Here is an 18,143-nt window from a genome sequence, read left to right as displayed (position 1 = left end):
GAGACAAAGACCACTGGACCACTAAGAGTTAAAGTTAGAAGGAAGCTGATTATTTTAGGCTGGAGCAGCTATATAAGACCACTATCATAGACGACGGGAAATCAGGGAGGAAAACACTACAAACCACAAGTATGACTTGATTTCAAGTCATACTTGTGGATTGAAACTATACAGCTAGCCTACACTTCATACAATACATGTGATCCATCTCACGTTATAAATCTATGACACTCTAAATGTAGAACTGGGCTTGAGCAATATATGTAACTAAGGTTACATCCATGATAAAGCAATAATGGTCAGATTTACATCAGCCAGACTGAAGTTGAAATCTCAAAACTAAATCTGAGAAATAAAAGCAACATTCACATGCTGCACTGTGCAAAAGTCTTGAGCCACCTCTCATGTCTTTAGATTTTCTTCCATGGAGTAAGATTTTCAGTCATTGTCAAAGTGGTCTTGAGCATTAGTTATTCAGTCTTTCTGAAGGTCTTTCACAGATTTCCTTTAAATATTGTCCGCTTTTAAATCATTGTCGATATCTGAGGAGGAGATCAGGAGAGAACAGTAAGTTTCTACAGCCATCTGTGAAACATGGTGGAGGCTCTGTCATGGTTTGGGGCTGAATTTCAGGCAGGTTTTGAAGAGCTTGTCAAAACTGATGGAATTATGAACTCAGAAAAGTACTGTCTTTTCAGTCCACAATGAAATACAATCTAGGAAGTGCGGCAACGGCTTCATTTTTCAGAATGAGATTGATTTTAAAAAATACTGTCAGTGCAGTAAAAGCATATCTAAAAAGAAAAGCACACATGCAACACTATCAGTCATGGATTGCTCTCCCGAGAGCCCAGACCTCAGCATTGTTGAAGCAATGTGAGATAATCTGGACAGAGAACAGAACAAAAGAAGCCTGGAGAACTATTCCTGAAGACTACTGTTCGTACATTTTAATAAATTGCTGCACCTGTTTCCCATTTTCCTATCAAAAAATAAAGAAATGAGAGGCACCTTAAGACTTTTGCACAGTACTGTATTTGCTAATGCTTTTATTTATTCAACCGCAAAAGAAATGTAACCCAAATCCAAAACCCATTAATACATCCCCATTCTAAAGACTACTGCAGATGCATAATTAAGCAAGCTATGACTCAAACAAGGAAGCATTCCTGGCAAAGAATACAGTGCAGTGATACAGTGGAGGATAATATGCTCTTCTACATGAGAAGCTGGAAAAGAATTAATGTCACCTTTTCCAGTTAAAGCGCTGACTGTGGTACGCACATGATAATGATAAACTAAAGCAATCCTCCCACTCACTCGCTCACTCTCTTCCGCTTAATACTTAAACCAAGTGCAAACACAGAACATGCAGCCGAGCACACACACACACACACACACACACACACACCGGAGAAATGCCCAGTGGAGTAGCTGTTTCTCTGCAGCTTGTGTTATCCATGACAGCTATTTCATATTCTCCAGCTAGGTGATTTGAGGTAACAAAGGAAAGCAGCTTCACTCAACTCATATTCTCTTTCAATTTGCAAAGCTCATATGTTAGAGAAGAGCCACTATAGCTGGAAATAGTAAAACACAGGTGCGCACACACGCCTCAGTAATTTGAATGTATTACACACATACACACACAGTAGAATACACACAAATACACAGTCTTCCTGATTAGGTGCTTGCATTACTCTTTTTTTTATTATTTCCAAAGAAACACCCTTGTTTGTATAAGGGTAACAAATAGTATTCACATTGTCTACAAACCGCTAACTGCAGGGTGCATCTGACTAGATGCGGATCAGGTTTTTTGCGTTCACTGCATATTTATCAGTGGCCAGAGGAGGCTGTGAATGAATAGTGCAGGGAAATAGTTTGTGTATCATGTTCTGTAAATTAAGCACTACGGTAGCTCAAGGGATCAGCAGTCAGACTTTGACCTGGAGGCATAAAGACCTGAAGAGAAGAACGGGGGGAAAAGCACATTTAGTGAGAGCAGTGGAGCAGCATTCACATGCACCAATAGAGCGCACACACCGACACACAAAGCAAACATCGTACAGATTCTCACAATGGCGAGCTTTCCAAACTTGAATTTTCAAGGGCAGGTTGCGAGCAAAGCGTTAGTGGATTGTGTGAGCAAAAGTATGATGAAATCACACATCTTTCACATCCCATTATTGCACTCTGCACTCCTTCCAAACACTGTGTTTAACAAACATTTGAAAACAGCCAGCAGGCAATATTGAAATGACTCAGTGAGCTTACATCTCGACAATATTCAAAGATACGTAGAAGGACGCATGCGCGAACACACCTGCAGCCGTGCACGCACACACTGTGGAGCATCACTGTACATCTGCATCTTTAGGACATTGTAAGGAATGACAAATGACTGCTTAAAGCCACATTACTCATACTTTCATACTCTTGTGTGTTGTGATCATGCCCTAACGCAGGACCAGCCTCAGATCAATAACCTAATTAGCCATAAAGCATATGCATTGCAGTGATACATTATATGCCTGGCATCACTTGGCTAACATCTCACAGGAATTACCATATAAATTAACTGTGGTCATTTATTAAGCAAAGAGCCATGGTGGGGAGTTGGCACGCAACAAAGTTTTAAAAAAATTAATTTGTAAGCTGCAACACGTATTAAAAAAGAAAAACACCATGAAAGTGTGGCCCCTTAGTGCAATAACCATGCAGGCAACTGCCAGTTACATTCTGCCTGGGTGTTGAAAATTGGCATCCTGACAATTTATTAAAACAGTATACCAACTTACTAGAGCCAGCTATTTAAGAAAGTACCCCACCACTCGCTGCTGATGGTAGATGATGTAAATTGGTTTTCCAGCTGTCTTTCAGGTGGACTTCCTGATTCCTCCTGGAGGTGGTGTGTGACTTGAGCTTGCCTCAGCATTACCTGTAGCCCTGACAGGTACAGGTGAGGTTGCTGCAAGTTACCCTACCAAGCGAACCGTTACTCAACCACAGTTCTCAGCTTCACTATCTGGACTAGCTCCCACAGCTCCTGGGTTAGTTGGGGAGGAGAGGAAAACTATTTCTCAAAACTTCAATCCTGGTTAGAGTGTGACCGAAGTGGGACTCCAAACTTATAGAACCATTCCTTGACCAAGACCTCTGTGTCGAAGCCTGCTGGTCCCAAGTGGGAATGACCTGGATGAACTTAGAGAAAACGAGAGTCATTACAAGCGCATACTCCCTGCCAACTTGTGCAGGTTCCAGCAGAGAAAAGTCCAGTGCTAGAATTCCATTCGGCCTTGACAGTAGCAGGTGCCCCTTAGTTTCCCAAACCTGCGGCTGGATATTTTTAGCCACACTACACCTGCTGCATCTCTGACACAAGTCTTTAATCATCATCCCCAGAGCAGGCCAGTAACACCGCTGCAGGATTAACTCTGTTGTCCTTTCAGCTCCCTGGTGACCATGGTAGGTATGCAACTGTTGAAAAACTTCCCCTTGTAAACAGTCAGGTAAGACCAATTGGAGCACACACTCACCCCCATCAGGCCGCTAGTACCTCTGATGCAGCACTCCCTCTTTCACCAGCCGACCCAGTAATCCTAATGCATCAGGGGGAAGGTTCTGCCTATCAGAACGGCTAGGAAATCGCTCTTGCAGACAAAAAGATAGAACAGCACTTATAACAGGATTGGCCTTCTGCAAGGCCAACAAATCATCTGTTGAATATTCTGGTACAGCATAAATAGTGACCTGGACTGCCTTGTTTGTTTTATCAGCCTTTTGAACCACGTGTGGCACAGTGGTTCCTGAACAGATAGGTTCCACCCCTACCGCTGTTGGAGAGAGGTGTTGTCTGGACAGTGCATAAGCATCTGGTTGCTTTGTCCACACTTTATAATCATACACTGCAAACTCTGACACCCAGCGTTGCTTTGTAGCTGCAAGCTTGGCTGTGTTTTAGATGACTGAGGGGGTTGTTTGAGCCGTCCACACCAGATACCTGTGGCCCAGGAGATATTCTTTTGGTGAATTTCATTGCCAGGGACTCCAGTTTCATTGAGCTGTAGTTCTTTTCAGCTGGATGAAGACTTCAGCTGGCATAGTTGATGGGTCTCACTTTACCCTCTTGTTCCTGGGACAGGACTGCTTCAAGTCCTTTGTGGTTGGGGTCCATCTTCAGAATAAAGGGAAGGCTAAAATCAGCATACGCCAAGACAAGTGAGGACATCAGGGGTTTGAGGTCCTGAAAACTTCTCTCTGAGCTGTCCAGGCATCATACAGGGCCACACTCCCGCAACAATTTTTCTTCCTAGTGAGGTCAGCCACCAGCTGGTGGAGTGGGGCAGCCACCTTGACAAACCGCACTACCAGCTTGAAAACCCAAGAAATTATCTTAATTCTGATACTGTCCTTGGCGTTGGCCACTCCACTACTGCAGCCACCTTCTTGGGATCAGTCGCTACTGCAGCAGCTGACACCACATAACCAAGATACTGTACTTGGCAATGGAAAAACTGGCACTTCTCAAGTTTTACTTTGAGCCTTCCTGGTTTCACTATTTCGTAGTCTGCAGTCCACACAGAGTTGTAGGCTACTGTCCTTCTTTTACGAACTAGGACGATGGGAGAGGCATACAGGCTGCCACTCTCTTATAACAGTACTCTCTAGCAATTGGCAAATGCGGGCTCTCACATCATCATAGTTGGAGGGAGGCATACGCCTATACCTCTGTCTCATTGGGACATCATCAAGCAAGAGGAGGTCATGGGTAACTAAGCTTGTGTGATCCAGGTCACCATCTGAAAACAACATTACCCCAACTTTGTCTTGCTCTAACAAAGGGAGAGAAGAGAGGTACAAAGACCTTATCTGTTCTCTTACTGAACTACCCAAAGCATCATGGGACGAAAGCCTAGCTGTGACAGGACTGGGCTCCTGAATCACAGTAGAAATCCCCTTGGGCAAGCTTACAATCTGTGCCTGGCTTAACACACCAAGTGGACAATGGGGGTGCAAGTAAACCATGGTACCACCTATGTTGACTACTGGCACATATACTGTGCCTTCCCTGACAGTAACCATTCCTGGAGAGACAAGCACACGCTCTGAGAGGGACTAATTATCAACAAGGGGCTTAAACAACACCGCATCTGACTCAAAGAGTTGCTGCAAACACATAGCAGCCACTCACTTGACCACACCACTAGGTGTGAACGCAGGACATCTTACCCAGTACTCTTGGGACATCAGGAGAGGGCTTTTGACCAGGGTGGTACTTTACACTCACCTTTATGAGGCACATTTTTTCCAGCACTTCTACATCCAGCTCTACATAATCTCTAACCCGTTGGAAGCCTGCAATTGCAACGACTGGTGAGACCTTGGGGCGTCCTGGAAATGTTCCCTAAAGAAGCTCTTGGTAATTGTCTAACAGGCACTTTAGCGGCACCCCATCCACTTTAACTGTCACGAAAGGGCACAATGCCACTAAACTAGGGGCAGGAATGTGAGAAATGGGATCTGATGCAGGTAAGCCTTTATTAGACCCTCCTGACGCTCTGTTCTTCAGATCAAGGGGAAATAGTTTCCCACATCCTGAGCTATAGTACATACAGCAGCTGGCGCAGGGTCCCTAAGTGCCTGTTCCTCTGAATCCACGTGTGTAACATTCCCTAACATAGTGGCCTGGCTTTTGACAGTGTCTATGCAAAACGCTATCAGGGCATTTAAACCTAGCAATAGTGTGGGGAGCGGTTTGCAATACCATGAGACCCTGGGTCAGCTGGTTAAGCTGTTCCTGCTGTTTTTTTAACAATTCTTTTAACTCAGCAATTTCTGTCCAACCCGTGTTAGTAGGTGCGACACCTCTAGAGCACTGTAAAGCACTAAGGGACGGGACAAGATGTCCCCATGCCCCTAGGCTCATTGGGTTGCCCTTCCCACTCCCAACGGATAGCTTCAGCTCGCACATCCAAAGTATAACCTGGTGACTGATGCACCAACCGTTCTAAAATTTGGGTCATACACATGCTCATTGAACTGGTCTCTGAAAATACCAAAACATGCTCCCCTAGGGACACACCATTCAACCTTTTTTCATAAGACAGCACAGAGCATGTGAAAATTCCTGTAATGACTCTTCCTCTCGCTGCTTCCTCGAGAAAAAGCTTTATTGCAAATAGGATTTAGGGCAACCATACAACTCTTCAAGAAAAGTGAAAATCTTATCTGGATATTCCCTCTCTGCTCTTGGTCCGTACACATATTACTAACCCTGATCTCATTGTTAGCTTCCCCTTCCAAATGTTCACATATAAAATAAGCTTGATCAACAGGTTTTAAGTTTCTGGTTCTCAATGTAGCTTTAATTTTCTTCACTGCAATCCCAGAAGAGGCCCTAAAAACTGGACATTATCTTTCTCTAGAAATGTACAGTAAACGTTCAATAGGTACAGTAAGAGCAGGGTGAGAGTCACCAGCCGGAGAGCCAGTGCTTGAGCCAAATGCTGCCGGCAGGGGATTAGTTGCCTTTTCCTGTAGCAAATGTTCTTTTTCCACCTGTAGCTGCTGAACCAAGTCCCACAGCTCTTGAACCTCATTCCACATTATGGGAGACAGAAGAGATTAGTTCAGTATGACCACAAATTGGCCTGCAGAGATTCCACAGCCAACGTCGAAAGGTCCCTTGAAATGCACACTGCTGTTTTTGTTCAAACATGAAAAAATAAAGAACTAACACTTTGTCTCAAATCAACTGACCAGTGTGAACCTGTCGACACCGCCAGAATCTGGCCCCGCCCTCACATTTAATTATCTAAATTCTAAGGAACACGCTTGGTCAAAGAAAATGAGCTGAGACAAACAAAGCTTTCCCCAAAAATTATTTATAATTTATTTAACAATTTTCAAAATATTTCTTTTAATATTAATAAATCTTAAATACAGTCACTATAATCAATCACAAGAAAAAGAAAATTAATTAGAAAGGGTGGCCCTACAGGCTGCTTGCTGGTTTGTCCAAACCTCCCCAGCCAGACTCCTCTTTATCCGCCAAAAAACATACTAGTTGTTATTAAGCTGCTGTTTTCTTTTCCTCGTCATCAATTATTCCGTATATGATTACCTGATGTGTCTCACGGAAAGTGCTCACCAACAAGCAGATCACCCGCGCACAGCATCCTCACCACCAGCCTTGCAGCACATTTCCACACACACAGCTATAACCACGAGCATGATAATCAACTATGTAAAGTTGCAGAATCCCTTACCGGTAGCAAATAAACAGAATCTGCTTGGTCTCTACAGAACCAAGCCACAGCTCTGCCGCGTTGCCACATCTGACAGCCTAAACGTTATGCACAGCTGTATGCGACTGAGACATTTAAAGAGCCACCCAATCCTGGCTGGCATCTTTCTGCACAAGGGGGAGGGCGTGCAGCACTAGACAGCACTCCTTAGTGCAATAAACAGGCAGACAACTGCCAGTTACAAAAGGTCCAACAGTCAAGCTGCAAACTCCACTGACGGCTAACAGAGTGAAAACATACCTTGGCTCTACTCGTGGGAAGGAGCGACGTGACCGAGGAAACCCCCCCAAGCACGCTTTCTTTCCACTCTTTGTATTCAACTAGACCGCAAGTAATTCAATACAACTCTTATTGTGCAGGATCATTCAAATGAAATGCAAATGAACTAGAACAAGTGGAGAACTATTTGAACACCTCTTACAGAAATGCCAGTGTGTGTGTGTGTGTGTGTGTGTGTGTGTGTGTGTGTGTGTGTGTGTGTGTGTGTGTGTGTGTGTGTGTGTGTGTGTGTGTGTGTGTGTGATGTGCAAACAGTGCTGTTAAGTGTGTCTTGCTTTTGGTAAAGACAAGAGTGAAATGACTTGTAAATCTAATAGACAGTCTTGCTCTGCACATGATTTCTTAACCAAACTCAGTAACCCAAAGAGAATCTGCTACACAATACAAGGCTGATCTCTCTCTATCAGCACACATGGTAACATTTCAGAGCAGACGAGCAGCATAGAATTTGAACACAGCGTAGCACACACACACACACACAGACACACACACACACAAAACTAGGGAAAACAGTTTAACAACAACTATATAATTTAACCTCGTAACTCTCCTCGAGCTGCACAATAATACCATATCTGTCATTTCCATCCGCTGTTTGCTCATCCTGTCATATGGAGGGAATGTAGTGAGTGCTCAAGTGATGCTCGGTTGAGTCACATTTTAACTTTGGGTTACACATCACCAGCTGCTAGTTTTGCCTCTTTTCTGTAAACTGGTTGTACTCAAAAGTGTGTTTTTGCCTCAAGTAGTTGTTTCTACCTTTATCAGAAAAGAAATTCTTGTATATTTTGCTCTCCTTTGCTGGAGGTTGCTAAGGTAGCCCCCCTTTTAGGTATTAAATTACTTAGGTGATCGGAGACCGACACATGGCTCTTTCTCTCAGACATGTCTGGGCTTGTGTCATCGCTGTACACAATAGGGAAGTTGATGCACGATGTTGCTACATCCTTCATATCAAGGTATGGCACTTTTTTTTAATCACGTAAAACTTTATACCAGGACAGCATGGTATGGCATAGTCCTAATTGTAAACAGTGTTGGATGCAACAGTTTACTCTTTGTACAAATAGTTAGAATCTGATTACAATACTGAATAGTTAAATGCAGACACTGTACCTACAAATCTAGATAGCTACACTTTAGCCTACACTTTATAAAATACATCTAATCAATCTCATGTTATAAATCTATGACACTGAATGTAGAACTGGGCTTGAGCAATATATGTAACTACTGTATATATGTAAGGTTGCATCCATGATAAAGCAATAATGGTCAGATTTACATCAGCCAGACTGAAGTTGAAATCTTAAAACTAAATCTGAGAAATAAAAGCAACATTCACATGCTGCACTGTGCAAAAGTCTTGAGCCACCTCTCATTTCTTTAGATTTTCTTCCATGGAGAAAGATTTTCTGTCACAGTGGTCTTGAACATTAGTTATTCAGTCTTTCTGAAGGTCTTTCACAGATTTCCTTTAAATATTGTCTGTTTTCAAATCATTGTCAATATCTGAGGAGGAGATCAGGAGAGAACAGTAAGTGTCTACAGCTATCTGTGAAACACGGTGGAGGCTCTGTCATGGTTTGGGGCTGAATTTCAGCCAGCGGTGTTTTGAACTTCGAAAAGTACTGTCTTTTCAGTCCACCATGAAAAACAATCTAGAAGGTGTCTCACTGGCAACTGCTTCATTTTTCAGCATGGTTGTTCTAAAAAAATGCTGTCAGTGCAGTAAAAGCATATCTAAACAGAAAAAACACACATGCAACACTACCAGTCATGGATTGGCCTCCGTCGGCACCCAACAACGTTTTTTTTAAATTAATTTGTAAGCAGCAACACATATTAGAAAAGGAAAACACCATGAAAGGTCCAGCACTCAAGCTACAAACTCCACTGACGGCTAACAGAGTGAAAACAGGCCTTGGCTCCACTCGTGGGAAGCCACGACGTGACCGAGGACACCCCCCCAGCACGCTTTCTTTCCACTCTTTGTATTCAACTAGACCGCAAGTAATTCAACAACTCTCCTTGTGCAGGATCATTCAAATGAAATGCAAATGAACTAGAATAAGTGGAGAACTATTTGAACACCTCTTACAGCAATGCCAGTGTTTGTGTGTGTGTGTGTGTGTGTGTGTGTGTGTGTGTGTGTGTGTGTGTGTGTGTGTGTGTGTGTGTGTGTGTGTGTGTGTGTGTGTGTGTGTGTGTGTGTGTGTGTGTCAAGTGCAAACAGTGCTGTTAAGTGTGTCTTGCATGTGGCAAAGACAGGCTTGAAATGACTTGTAAATCTAATGGATAGTCTTGCTCTGCACATGATTCCTTGACCAAACTCAGTAACCCAGAGAGAATCTGCTACACAATACAAGGCTGATCTCTCCATAGCAACACACATGGTAACACAAATCTATTTCAGAGCTGGAGTGCAGTGTAGCACTTAAACAGACCGTAACACACGCACACACACACAAAACTAGGGAAAACAGCAATCAATTATTAAATGAGCTTCATGTTCATACTTACTGCCTGCGTATTTTGCCAGCTGCAGCCAAAAACTAAGAGGCCCCCACTGCTCAACACCTACCTCACTTCATTCAGCTTTATCAGAGATATACAGCGGTGCCACTCCTTCTAATGCGAGCTAGAATGTGAGCTGCCCTGTCTCTGACATTTAATTGTTCTGTCGGGTGTGTTTACTTTGAAGGTGTTGGCTAGCCCTCCAATGCATAGGCCAGTGGAAACATGGGCATCTAATGAGAGCAAAACAAACAGAGGCCCTACAACAACAACAGCAGGGAGATGACCGATAGAGAAAGTTTAAATGAACATAATGTTTCTCCTGGCATAAGCCTGCCAGTAAATCATAATGCTGTAAGCAGATCTGTCTACATCAATTGTTTCGAGTTCCAGCAGACAGCGTTACCTCAGCGTTATTACGGAGCCAACCCAAACACACACACACACACACACACACAATGATAAGATAAACTAGTTTTTTAAAGAGAGCCAGAAGCTGAATTACCTCAACATTTCCTTAATTTAGACAGCTCAAGTGCACAAGCGTCCAGGTAGGATTCAATTAGAAATAAACGATCTCGGTTACAAGAAAAATTGAATGCCCGGAAAGGAGAAAAAATTACATGCTAAACAAGAAGCTTTAAATGGAGAAGAGCAACATCTGGCGAATCAAATGTTTCCTCGCCCTCTTTTAAGGAAATAATCATTCCCCTGCTACTGTTCAGACCTCTTGCAAACACAACCACGCTAAATCCTCCAGACAGCGTCAACGAGACACAAAGTTGGTTGCAAGTGGCACTTTGATATATACTGTGTTGACCTAGATCATATAGAGTGATTATAACCATGTTGGACCGCCATTTGGCAGGAGCTGCACAAAAGGTTTTACTGTAATAGCTTTCCTCCTCTTTCAAGCCATCCATTCTGCAGTGACACATACAACCTTATGTTCTCCTGAAAGGTGGGCTGGCAATCGCCCGGCACACACACACACGCATACATACCGCTACAGTACAGTAAAGCAGGCCTGTTGCATCCAACAAATGTGTGATGCGACAGGTCAAAGAGAGAAAGGTGACACCAGGTTATAAATATATTTTTTTCTTCTTTTTCTTTTTTTCTTCTCTTCTTTCTAGATCGACTTTTTATATTGGTTTTCCCTTAAGGGCAGTTTTATCCAGTGTAAAACTGACTGATTTGCTGCGCAGCCTCTAATGCCACATTGGGTAAACTGAGAAGAAGTGAAATGATTAGCACATTGACAGGTTAGTTTGGTGACAGAAAATAAACAAGAAACTACTTAATAATTGATCATCGGTGCCATTTTTCTAGCAGAATTATAACTTATATCTTTCTTAAAAACATTTTAAGCTATATCGTTTTATTTGTGAAGACCTTTCTCTTGTGCTTGGATTTTGACTGCTGATCAGCTGTAACACATAGCTCCTCAGAAAATATAAGCTGACACTGGCAGGCCAATATCGTTGGGTGAGTTTAGCTATTTGCTAATTCATCAGTACCGGCCTTTAAAACAAACAATACATGGAAATTTTAAAAGTAAAGAAGAAACACCCTTTAACATCGTATGAGCGTTGACATCACGTGGTTTGTCCACCAAAGCACACTCAGCAACTTCCTGTTAGCAACACGTGTTTGGAGTGACACAAACACAGCAACCAGTGTAAATGAGTAAATAAATAACTACACATAACAAGTGTTAAGAAAACATGTTTATGTTTTGTGTTTGCGAAAGAAAAAAAAAATCTGCCGATATATCGGAATGTCCGATTTTATCAGATCAAAAAAATAATAAGACTGAAATCTTTCACTAATTTAAAAGTTCTCATTAGTTTCATCTCTTTTAAGTTCCAATTCCTGTAAAATTTTCAAACACTCAAAGAAACTAATATTCAAACTAAAACAATCAGACAACCTACTCGGTGGAGATATTAAAGTGTGTCTATAAAGGTGTGTCATTTCAGAATATTTTCTGGTTCCAGCCTCTTACATGGATTTGCTACTTTTCTCTAATCAGTATCGCTGAAAGTGGATCATTTGGGTGATCTGACCTGTTGTTTTAACAAAACAAAATTCTGAAGATGTCTCCTGATGCAATTGTTTGATTTTATCTTGTGTTTTTATAATTAATATTATTTTTTAAACTACATAAATTAGCTTAATGCCATAATTTGTCATTTATGGCATTGAAAAAGTGATGATAAGGAAAAGCTTGTAGAAAATGTTGTAGAAAATCTAAAAATCTGAGATGTTGCCCTACAATGCTCTATGAAAGTGCCAGGATGGATTCCCCCGGCTTGTGCTCCCACATGTCATCTTTGGTGTTCCAACAAGAGACAGAAGCCACGTTAATATAACAAAAAAGAGTGCAAAAAAAGGAAACCCACCTCGATTTCCATGACTCTGCATACAAAGCCTTGTATTTATTTTATCACATTTTAAATTTCAGACAAACCTCCTTTAATTCCTGGCATTGAATCAGACAAACTGTATCCCGATTAATCACAGGTGTCTGCTACACACAGTGTTGGTATATACTCAAAAAAAAAACAACTTATTAAAGGAAAGCAAATCCACTGGTGTTTATGTGCTACAATGTCCCTGCAGGGAATATCACCATAGCAGTAAGTGGCAGGCATTAGAGTACTTACACAGCCCGGCACAATAGAAGCAGCAACGCAGCTTTCAAAGCACAATGTTACTGAGGCAGGACACAATATCGTACTACCTGCCATCAGTTCAGTGGGCTAGCTATTGAGTTTCAGGGTGTGCTGATACTGTAACCGTATACACTTTATCGGGCTTGTTCTGTCACAAGTGTTTTGTTTAAGGGATTTCAGATGGGTGAGGGGGTATGGGCTGTCTCATTAAGGGTGAGTCAATAAGATGTAACCACGATCCCACAAACGTCTGCGGATAAATAAGCATTTCTCGCCGTACCAAAATACTTGGCATGGTCAACCTGAGCGAGTGGAAAAGGGCTGTTACTTAACAGAGTTTCATAGCAGCAGTTCCTCGATTGTTTTTCTTTTTCCTTCGTTCTTTCGTCCTCATTTCCATTTTCATGATTGAAACGGGATTGTGTAATAGTTGTGTGATAATAAATGTCTTGTTCACAGTGCCAATTACATGCTGGAAAGCTGCATACAAATGGGGATAATTACAATACATAACGGCATTTTGATTATTTTTGAGAGTGCACAAAGTTCATCGTATTCATCTTGCTTCTCGTTCGGAGGCTTTTTTGTAGCCCTGACTGGTGTCCCACTATGTGCGGACACCTCAGACCATTTCACAGCTTTCAATGCCTCTGTGGCTCTTGAAATCACTCAATATCACGTTGGCAAAGGATTTTAAGCTTATTAAAAATCCCAGATTCTTTACACAGTAATGAGCATGCACTTGGACTATTGTTCATTTAATCTTTATAATGAGTTTTTACACTATAATTAGTGCAATATTGGCTCATTTGCTATTATATAGAGATAATAGTTTCGCAGCATTCTTATGTTCTTCCCAAACATTGTGTTTTCCATTCTTGTTCACTTGTTTGTGATTCACATTAATGTTTAACTAACTAACCAAAGACAACTGATACCTGGTGAACAACATATCACCTGTGCCTTCATCTATGATGCAGTGACGCCAGCAGCAGCACCAGAGCCGACCGTCATACTTCTGGTAATAACTTATAACATTATTTTTTAGGGATCTGGAGATCAAAGCAGACTCTGTAGTATGGACACAACTGTAATATTATGCAACTAGAAAAGGTAGAGACGCTACTCTTGATTTTTCCTTCACAGAGCCTGTGAAGTTGTTAACTTCAAGGAAAAAAGTGTACTTTTCCTGAAGCCACTTGGTCATTTTTGGACGTTTTGCTGACGCTCCAAAATCGAGCCAAGTTCAGAACAGTCGTGTCAAGGTGGTTCGATATAACACCTTTTGCAACTGGTGCCAGCTCAGCCTCAGAAAACAGCTGTGGCATTTTAAAAAGGAGCCTCTTGGTGAGATTTAGATGCTGCTGAGCCCTCATCAACGCCTTCCTGTTCCTTTTTTTCCCTGTCCTGTAAAAACTTCACCTTGACAGCAGTGGGAGGAAATGCTGAAGGGGGGGAGGAAATAACAAAGGTGGCAACTAACTTAATAATCATTTTAAAATGAAACAAAAACCTCCTAGGTCCATCAGTACACTCAGTCATGATTCAAGAACTAGATTTCTCAGTGTCACTTTTAAAAGAGTACTCGGTGTGCTGCGGGGGAACATCATCAGCAATCATTATCATCAACAATCCGGTTTAACACTTTCCAATTTATCTTTGTCTGCCTTATCTTTTCCTTCTGTCCAAACTACAATAAAACTCCTTACCCTCCAACTTTGAGTAGCCTAAAGAACATCAAGTCACTGTTTTATCAGCGACTTTGGAACAAATGGCTAACTGGATCAAGAAGCATTCATAGTTCTTTAAATTTCCCACCCCCTCCTTCTTTTTCCCCAATTTTTTGGGGATTTTGACAGACATACGCACATTCCACTTGTTGTTACCACTTTCACTTCTGATGTCTGTTGAGTTGTTATAACTCACTCCTACCCTCAGTTATTCCCATTTTTTATTTTTTGTACCCAGTCGATATTTAGTCGTCTTAATACAGTGTGGAATGCACTGTGGCTGTTGGGAGAGAGATCTCTGCGAGCAGGAACATGCAGTAATGTATGAAGTGAGTGTGCTCACAGAGCCAGGTATCAGGGCCTAATAACATTAAGCTGAGCACTGACTCTACTGTCTCAGAGCCAAAATATAAAAATGTCCTCATGTTCTGTGGAAAACACAAACCTCCCTGTTTCTAATCAGCGCCATTTGAATATTTCTAATGTACTGCCTAAAACAACACCGCAACATGGAACAGGTGTGTGCGCGCGCGAGTGTGCGTTTGGTGTGTGTGTTTTTGGACTTGCATGCGGACGCTTGTGTGTGACCACGCGAAATAAACAAGCTTCCAGGTAAAGAAAGGAAACACAGAGTTGGTTATATGTGCGGTAGTTTCGCGCATTCTGTTAAAGCCACCTAATAGATTACTGAATGACGATTCGCACACGAGTGCGCGCACCGAACGCGTAGGTTAATGTGTTCTATCAAAAATCATATCGCAGGCGTGGTCATTCACTGAAAATCTTAGGAGCAGTTTATTTTGTCATCTGGAGCTGTCTCCGAAACCGCATGATAAAATGTGGAGAGGAGGGGAAGGGAGTAGGGGAGAAAAATCTACCTTGTGGAGGTCTATGCGTATCCTTTCCTCTCCTTTATGTGGACTCTCGGGCCACAGGTGATAGCTCGAGCCGTAGTTGGGGCTGTCTTTGCTGCTGTTGCTGCCGGTAGTCGCGGACGAGTTCCCCGCGTATGCCTGTTGTGTTACCGGGGGGGTTACGCGGGAGTCGCGGTTGTTTGGCTGGTCGCTCTGCGCGGTGATCCTCCCAGACTTATTGCGGTCTTGTTCACAGTGCTGCGGACGCTGGGGACAGAGCCCCAGTGCGTCTTGCTGCCGCTGCTGCCGCTGCTGCTGCTCTTGCTGTTGCAGCAGTGGAGCCCGATGAGTCCTACATAGCTCTCCTGAGTCGCTGGCGCAGTAGTTGATAGGCAAGCTGCTCCCCACCAGTAGCTGTTGCTGCGCTCGTAATTGTGGGATCTGTTGCTGCTGCTGCTGCTGCTGCTGCAGGTCCTGAGTCTGAAACTCGAATGCTCTCCTAGCCTCGGTTGACTCGCATACATTTAAAGAGCGCCCTTTCTGTGAGTTTGCACGGATTTCTTCAGGGGAGGGGTCTTTCTGCTGGAGTCTTAAATAACAGTGCTGCTGCTGCTGCTGTTGCTGCTGCTGATGCTGTTGCTGCTGCTGCTGTTGCTGCAACAACTGCCTGTGGTCTCGGTGCCCTCCTGCTCCTCCTCCTCCTCCCCTGCAGCGTTCCACGATGCTTGCCTGTTGGTAATTACTGGCACTCCTTCGGAGACGATCCCCCCTCTTAGATTCCCGGGAAAAGAGCAGAGAGGAAGAGGACGACGTTGGTGGCGGCGGAATAGGCGGCGGAATAGGCGGGGAGGGATGAGGTGGGAGAGGCTGGAAAGGATGGGACTGGTTTTGAGACAAGCTCGCCTCCTGCTCTGAAAAACTGCAGTGGCAGCTCGGAAAAACGGGCTGCTTCTCTGACTGCGGCGGCGGAGGCTGCTGCTGCTGCAGCTGAGAGCCGGCCGGGGCCCAGGGATCCTGGTGCAGGTGTGCCGGCTGCCCGGTGTTAGGTTCACTGACTCGGTGTGAAGGTCGCTGGGCGGTGTCGTAGCTCGCCAGAGGTAGAGGGTCGCCGCTGTGAACAGGTCTCCGAGAGGGCTGGCTCAGACAGGGGAGCTCCTGGAGGCTCTGGCGATGAGCGGCGGTGGTAGAAGTGCGATCTCGGTGGTGAGAAGAGGGCGGGGGCGGCAGGCTGAAAACAGGCGCGACTTGGTCTCGGCTCTGCTTGCTGTTTCCTCGGTTTTCGTCGGGGATTTGGTGCTGATGGACAGCTCCCGCGTACCGATGCCGCATCCCCTTGATCGCCTCGTCTCGCTGTGGTTGCTCCTTTGCCGTGCAGAGCTCCGACACCCGTTCATTGCGATCAATCCCAGCAGAATAGGACCGACTTGTATCATTGGTAGGTTTGACCAAGACCTGCCTTAAAACGTCACTATACAGCCAAAACACCGCCTTCGACTCAATATCGGTCCATTCCCTGCCATGCGCACAGGTTGCAGCAGATCGATCACTCCCGAGTGTTAAAGATTGGCCTATTACAGGAGCGGGACTATGCAAGAAAGGTGTTTAAATCCCGCACACTGACGGGTCGATCATGTTAAGCCACTGCGGACCTAATGCATCGAGTTTGTCAGTGTTGCCATAACCGCCTTGTATAATCAGAAATCACTTTTTTACTGCTACGTCACCCATATCCAACATGCCCACATACATCCCGAGCGTCACTAAAATTTATGACCAACTCTGCATGATTGCCTTGTTCGTAAAGTATCCGCATGTTTAAGGGAAAAACACGACGGCAACAATTTGTGTCTGTTTGCACATCACATTTCCACTTGTTGGTCCATGGAAAGCACATAAAATCAACAGGCGTGTAGCCGATTACCTCATGCTATACAGCACAAGCCTTGCAGTATGGAATTTAATAATTCATGTGCATAGTTTTTGTATTACCAGGCAGAAATATTAAGAATGGGTGCTGCATTCAGAGCCCGCAGTCACCTCTCGCAGGCTGCCGTGTGTGACGCGCAGCTCGCAGCTGTTGCATGCTCTCACTAAGACATTGTACAGGCTTCACTGTCACAGCTGTGAGGGGATCGGTTAGATGGAGACAGAGAGAGGGGCTGGGCGCAGACGGCGTTGGTGCTGGAGGAGTTAGGACACGCATTTCTAAAATAGCCTATACTTGCCGGGGTGTCAAGTGGCCAGAGGACTGTCCGTCAAATATCTGTTAGTGCCATGCAGCTGTGAGGATTACTCATCCAATAATAGACAACTTGAAGTACATAAGTTCAGATATATGTATATTTTTAAAGTCTGCCTATTTAAAATAGCCATATGTAGAGAAAAAAAAAGTATTCTACACGTCAATACTTGTAAAACCCTGTTGGCCAGCTGTGCTGTAAAGGAGGGATAGTAATACAAAGAGAGATTTCATTTAAAAAAAATTTAATTGTTGGAAAATACCCCTTTGATTTAGTAGGACCATTACATTTTGTTGCTTTGGTTGGAATTTATTATAGAACTGAGGTCTATTAAGTAAGTACATGGATTTTCTTCTGCAGCACGTTTAAAGCTTCTCCTTCAGAGGAGCACATAAAAATAGAGTAGCAATAAATTGCAGCATGGGAATGCATTGGGGATTAATCAGTAGAAATAAATGATTTCAGAGAAAACAAACCCATCGGGCCAACGTGCTTTAATGAAGGCCACTTGCACAGGTGTTGTGCTTTTAAAAGC

General features: G+C 43.5%; 1 protein-coding gene across 3 annotated transcripts in view; it reads right to left on the bottom strand.

Annotated features, from left to right (window-relative positions):
- The window catches only part of kcnn1a (potassium intermediate/small conductance calcium-activated channel, subfamily N, member 1a), a 66,097-nt gene extending 49,164 nt beyond the window's left edge, over positions 1-16,933 (bottom strand). The window contains exon 1 of one of the 3 annotated variants that reach the window (XM_026148662.1): positions 15,393-16,933. In XM_026148662.1, the coding sequence (XP_026004447.1) occupies positions 15,393-16,697 (1,305 nt within the window). In that variant the 5' untranslated portion in view covers positions 16,698-16,933. Of the gene's footprint in view, positions 1-7,271; positions 7,465-15,392 lie in introns of those variants that run through there. The other 2 variants (XM_026148663.1, XM_026148664.1) reach the window with 2 other exon arrangements.
- Between the last annotated feature and the right edge of the window lie 1,210 nt (positions 16,934-18,143).

Source organism: Astatotilapia calliptera, chromosome 18 (genome assembly GCF_900246225.1).
Source record: "Astatotilapia calliptera chromosome 18, fAstCal1.2, whole genome shotgun sequence".
Classification (NCBI taxonomy): domain Eukaryota; kingdom Metazoa; phylum Chordata; class Actinopteri; order Cichliformes; family Cichlidae; genus Astatotilapia; species Astatotilapia calliptera.
Note: the sequence above shows the minus strand (reverse complement) of the source record. Positions and strands in the feature narration are given on the sequence as shown.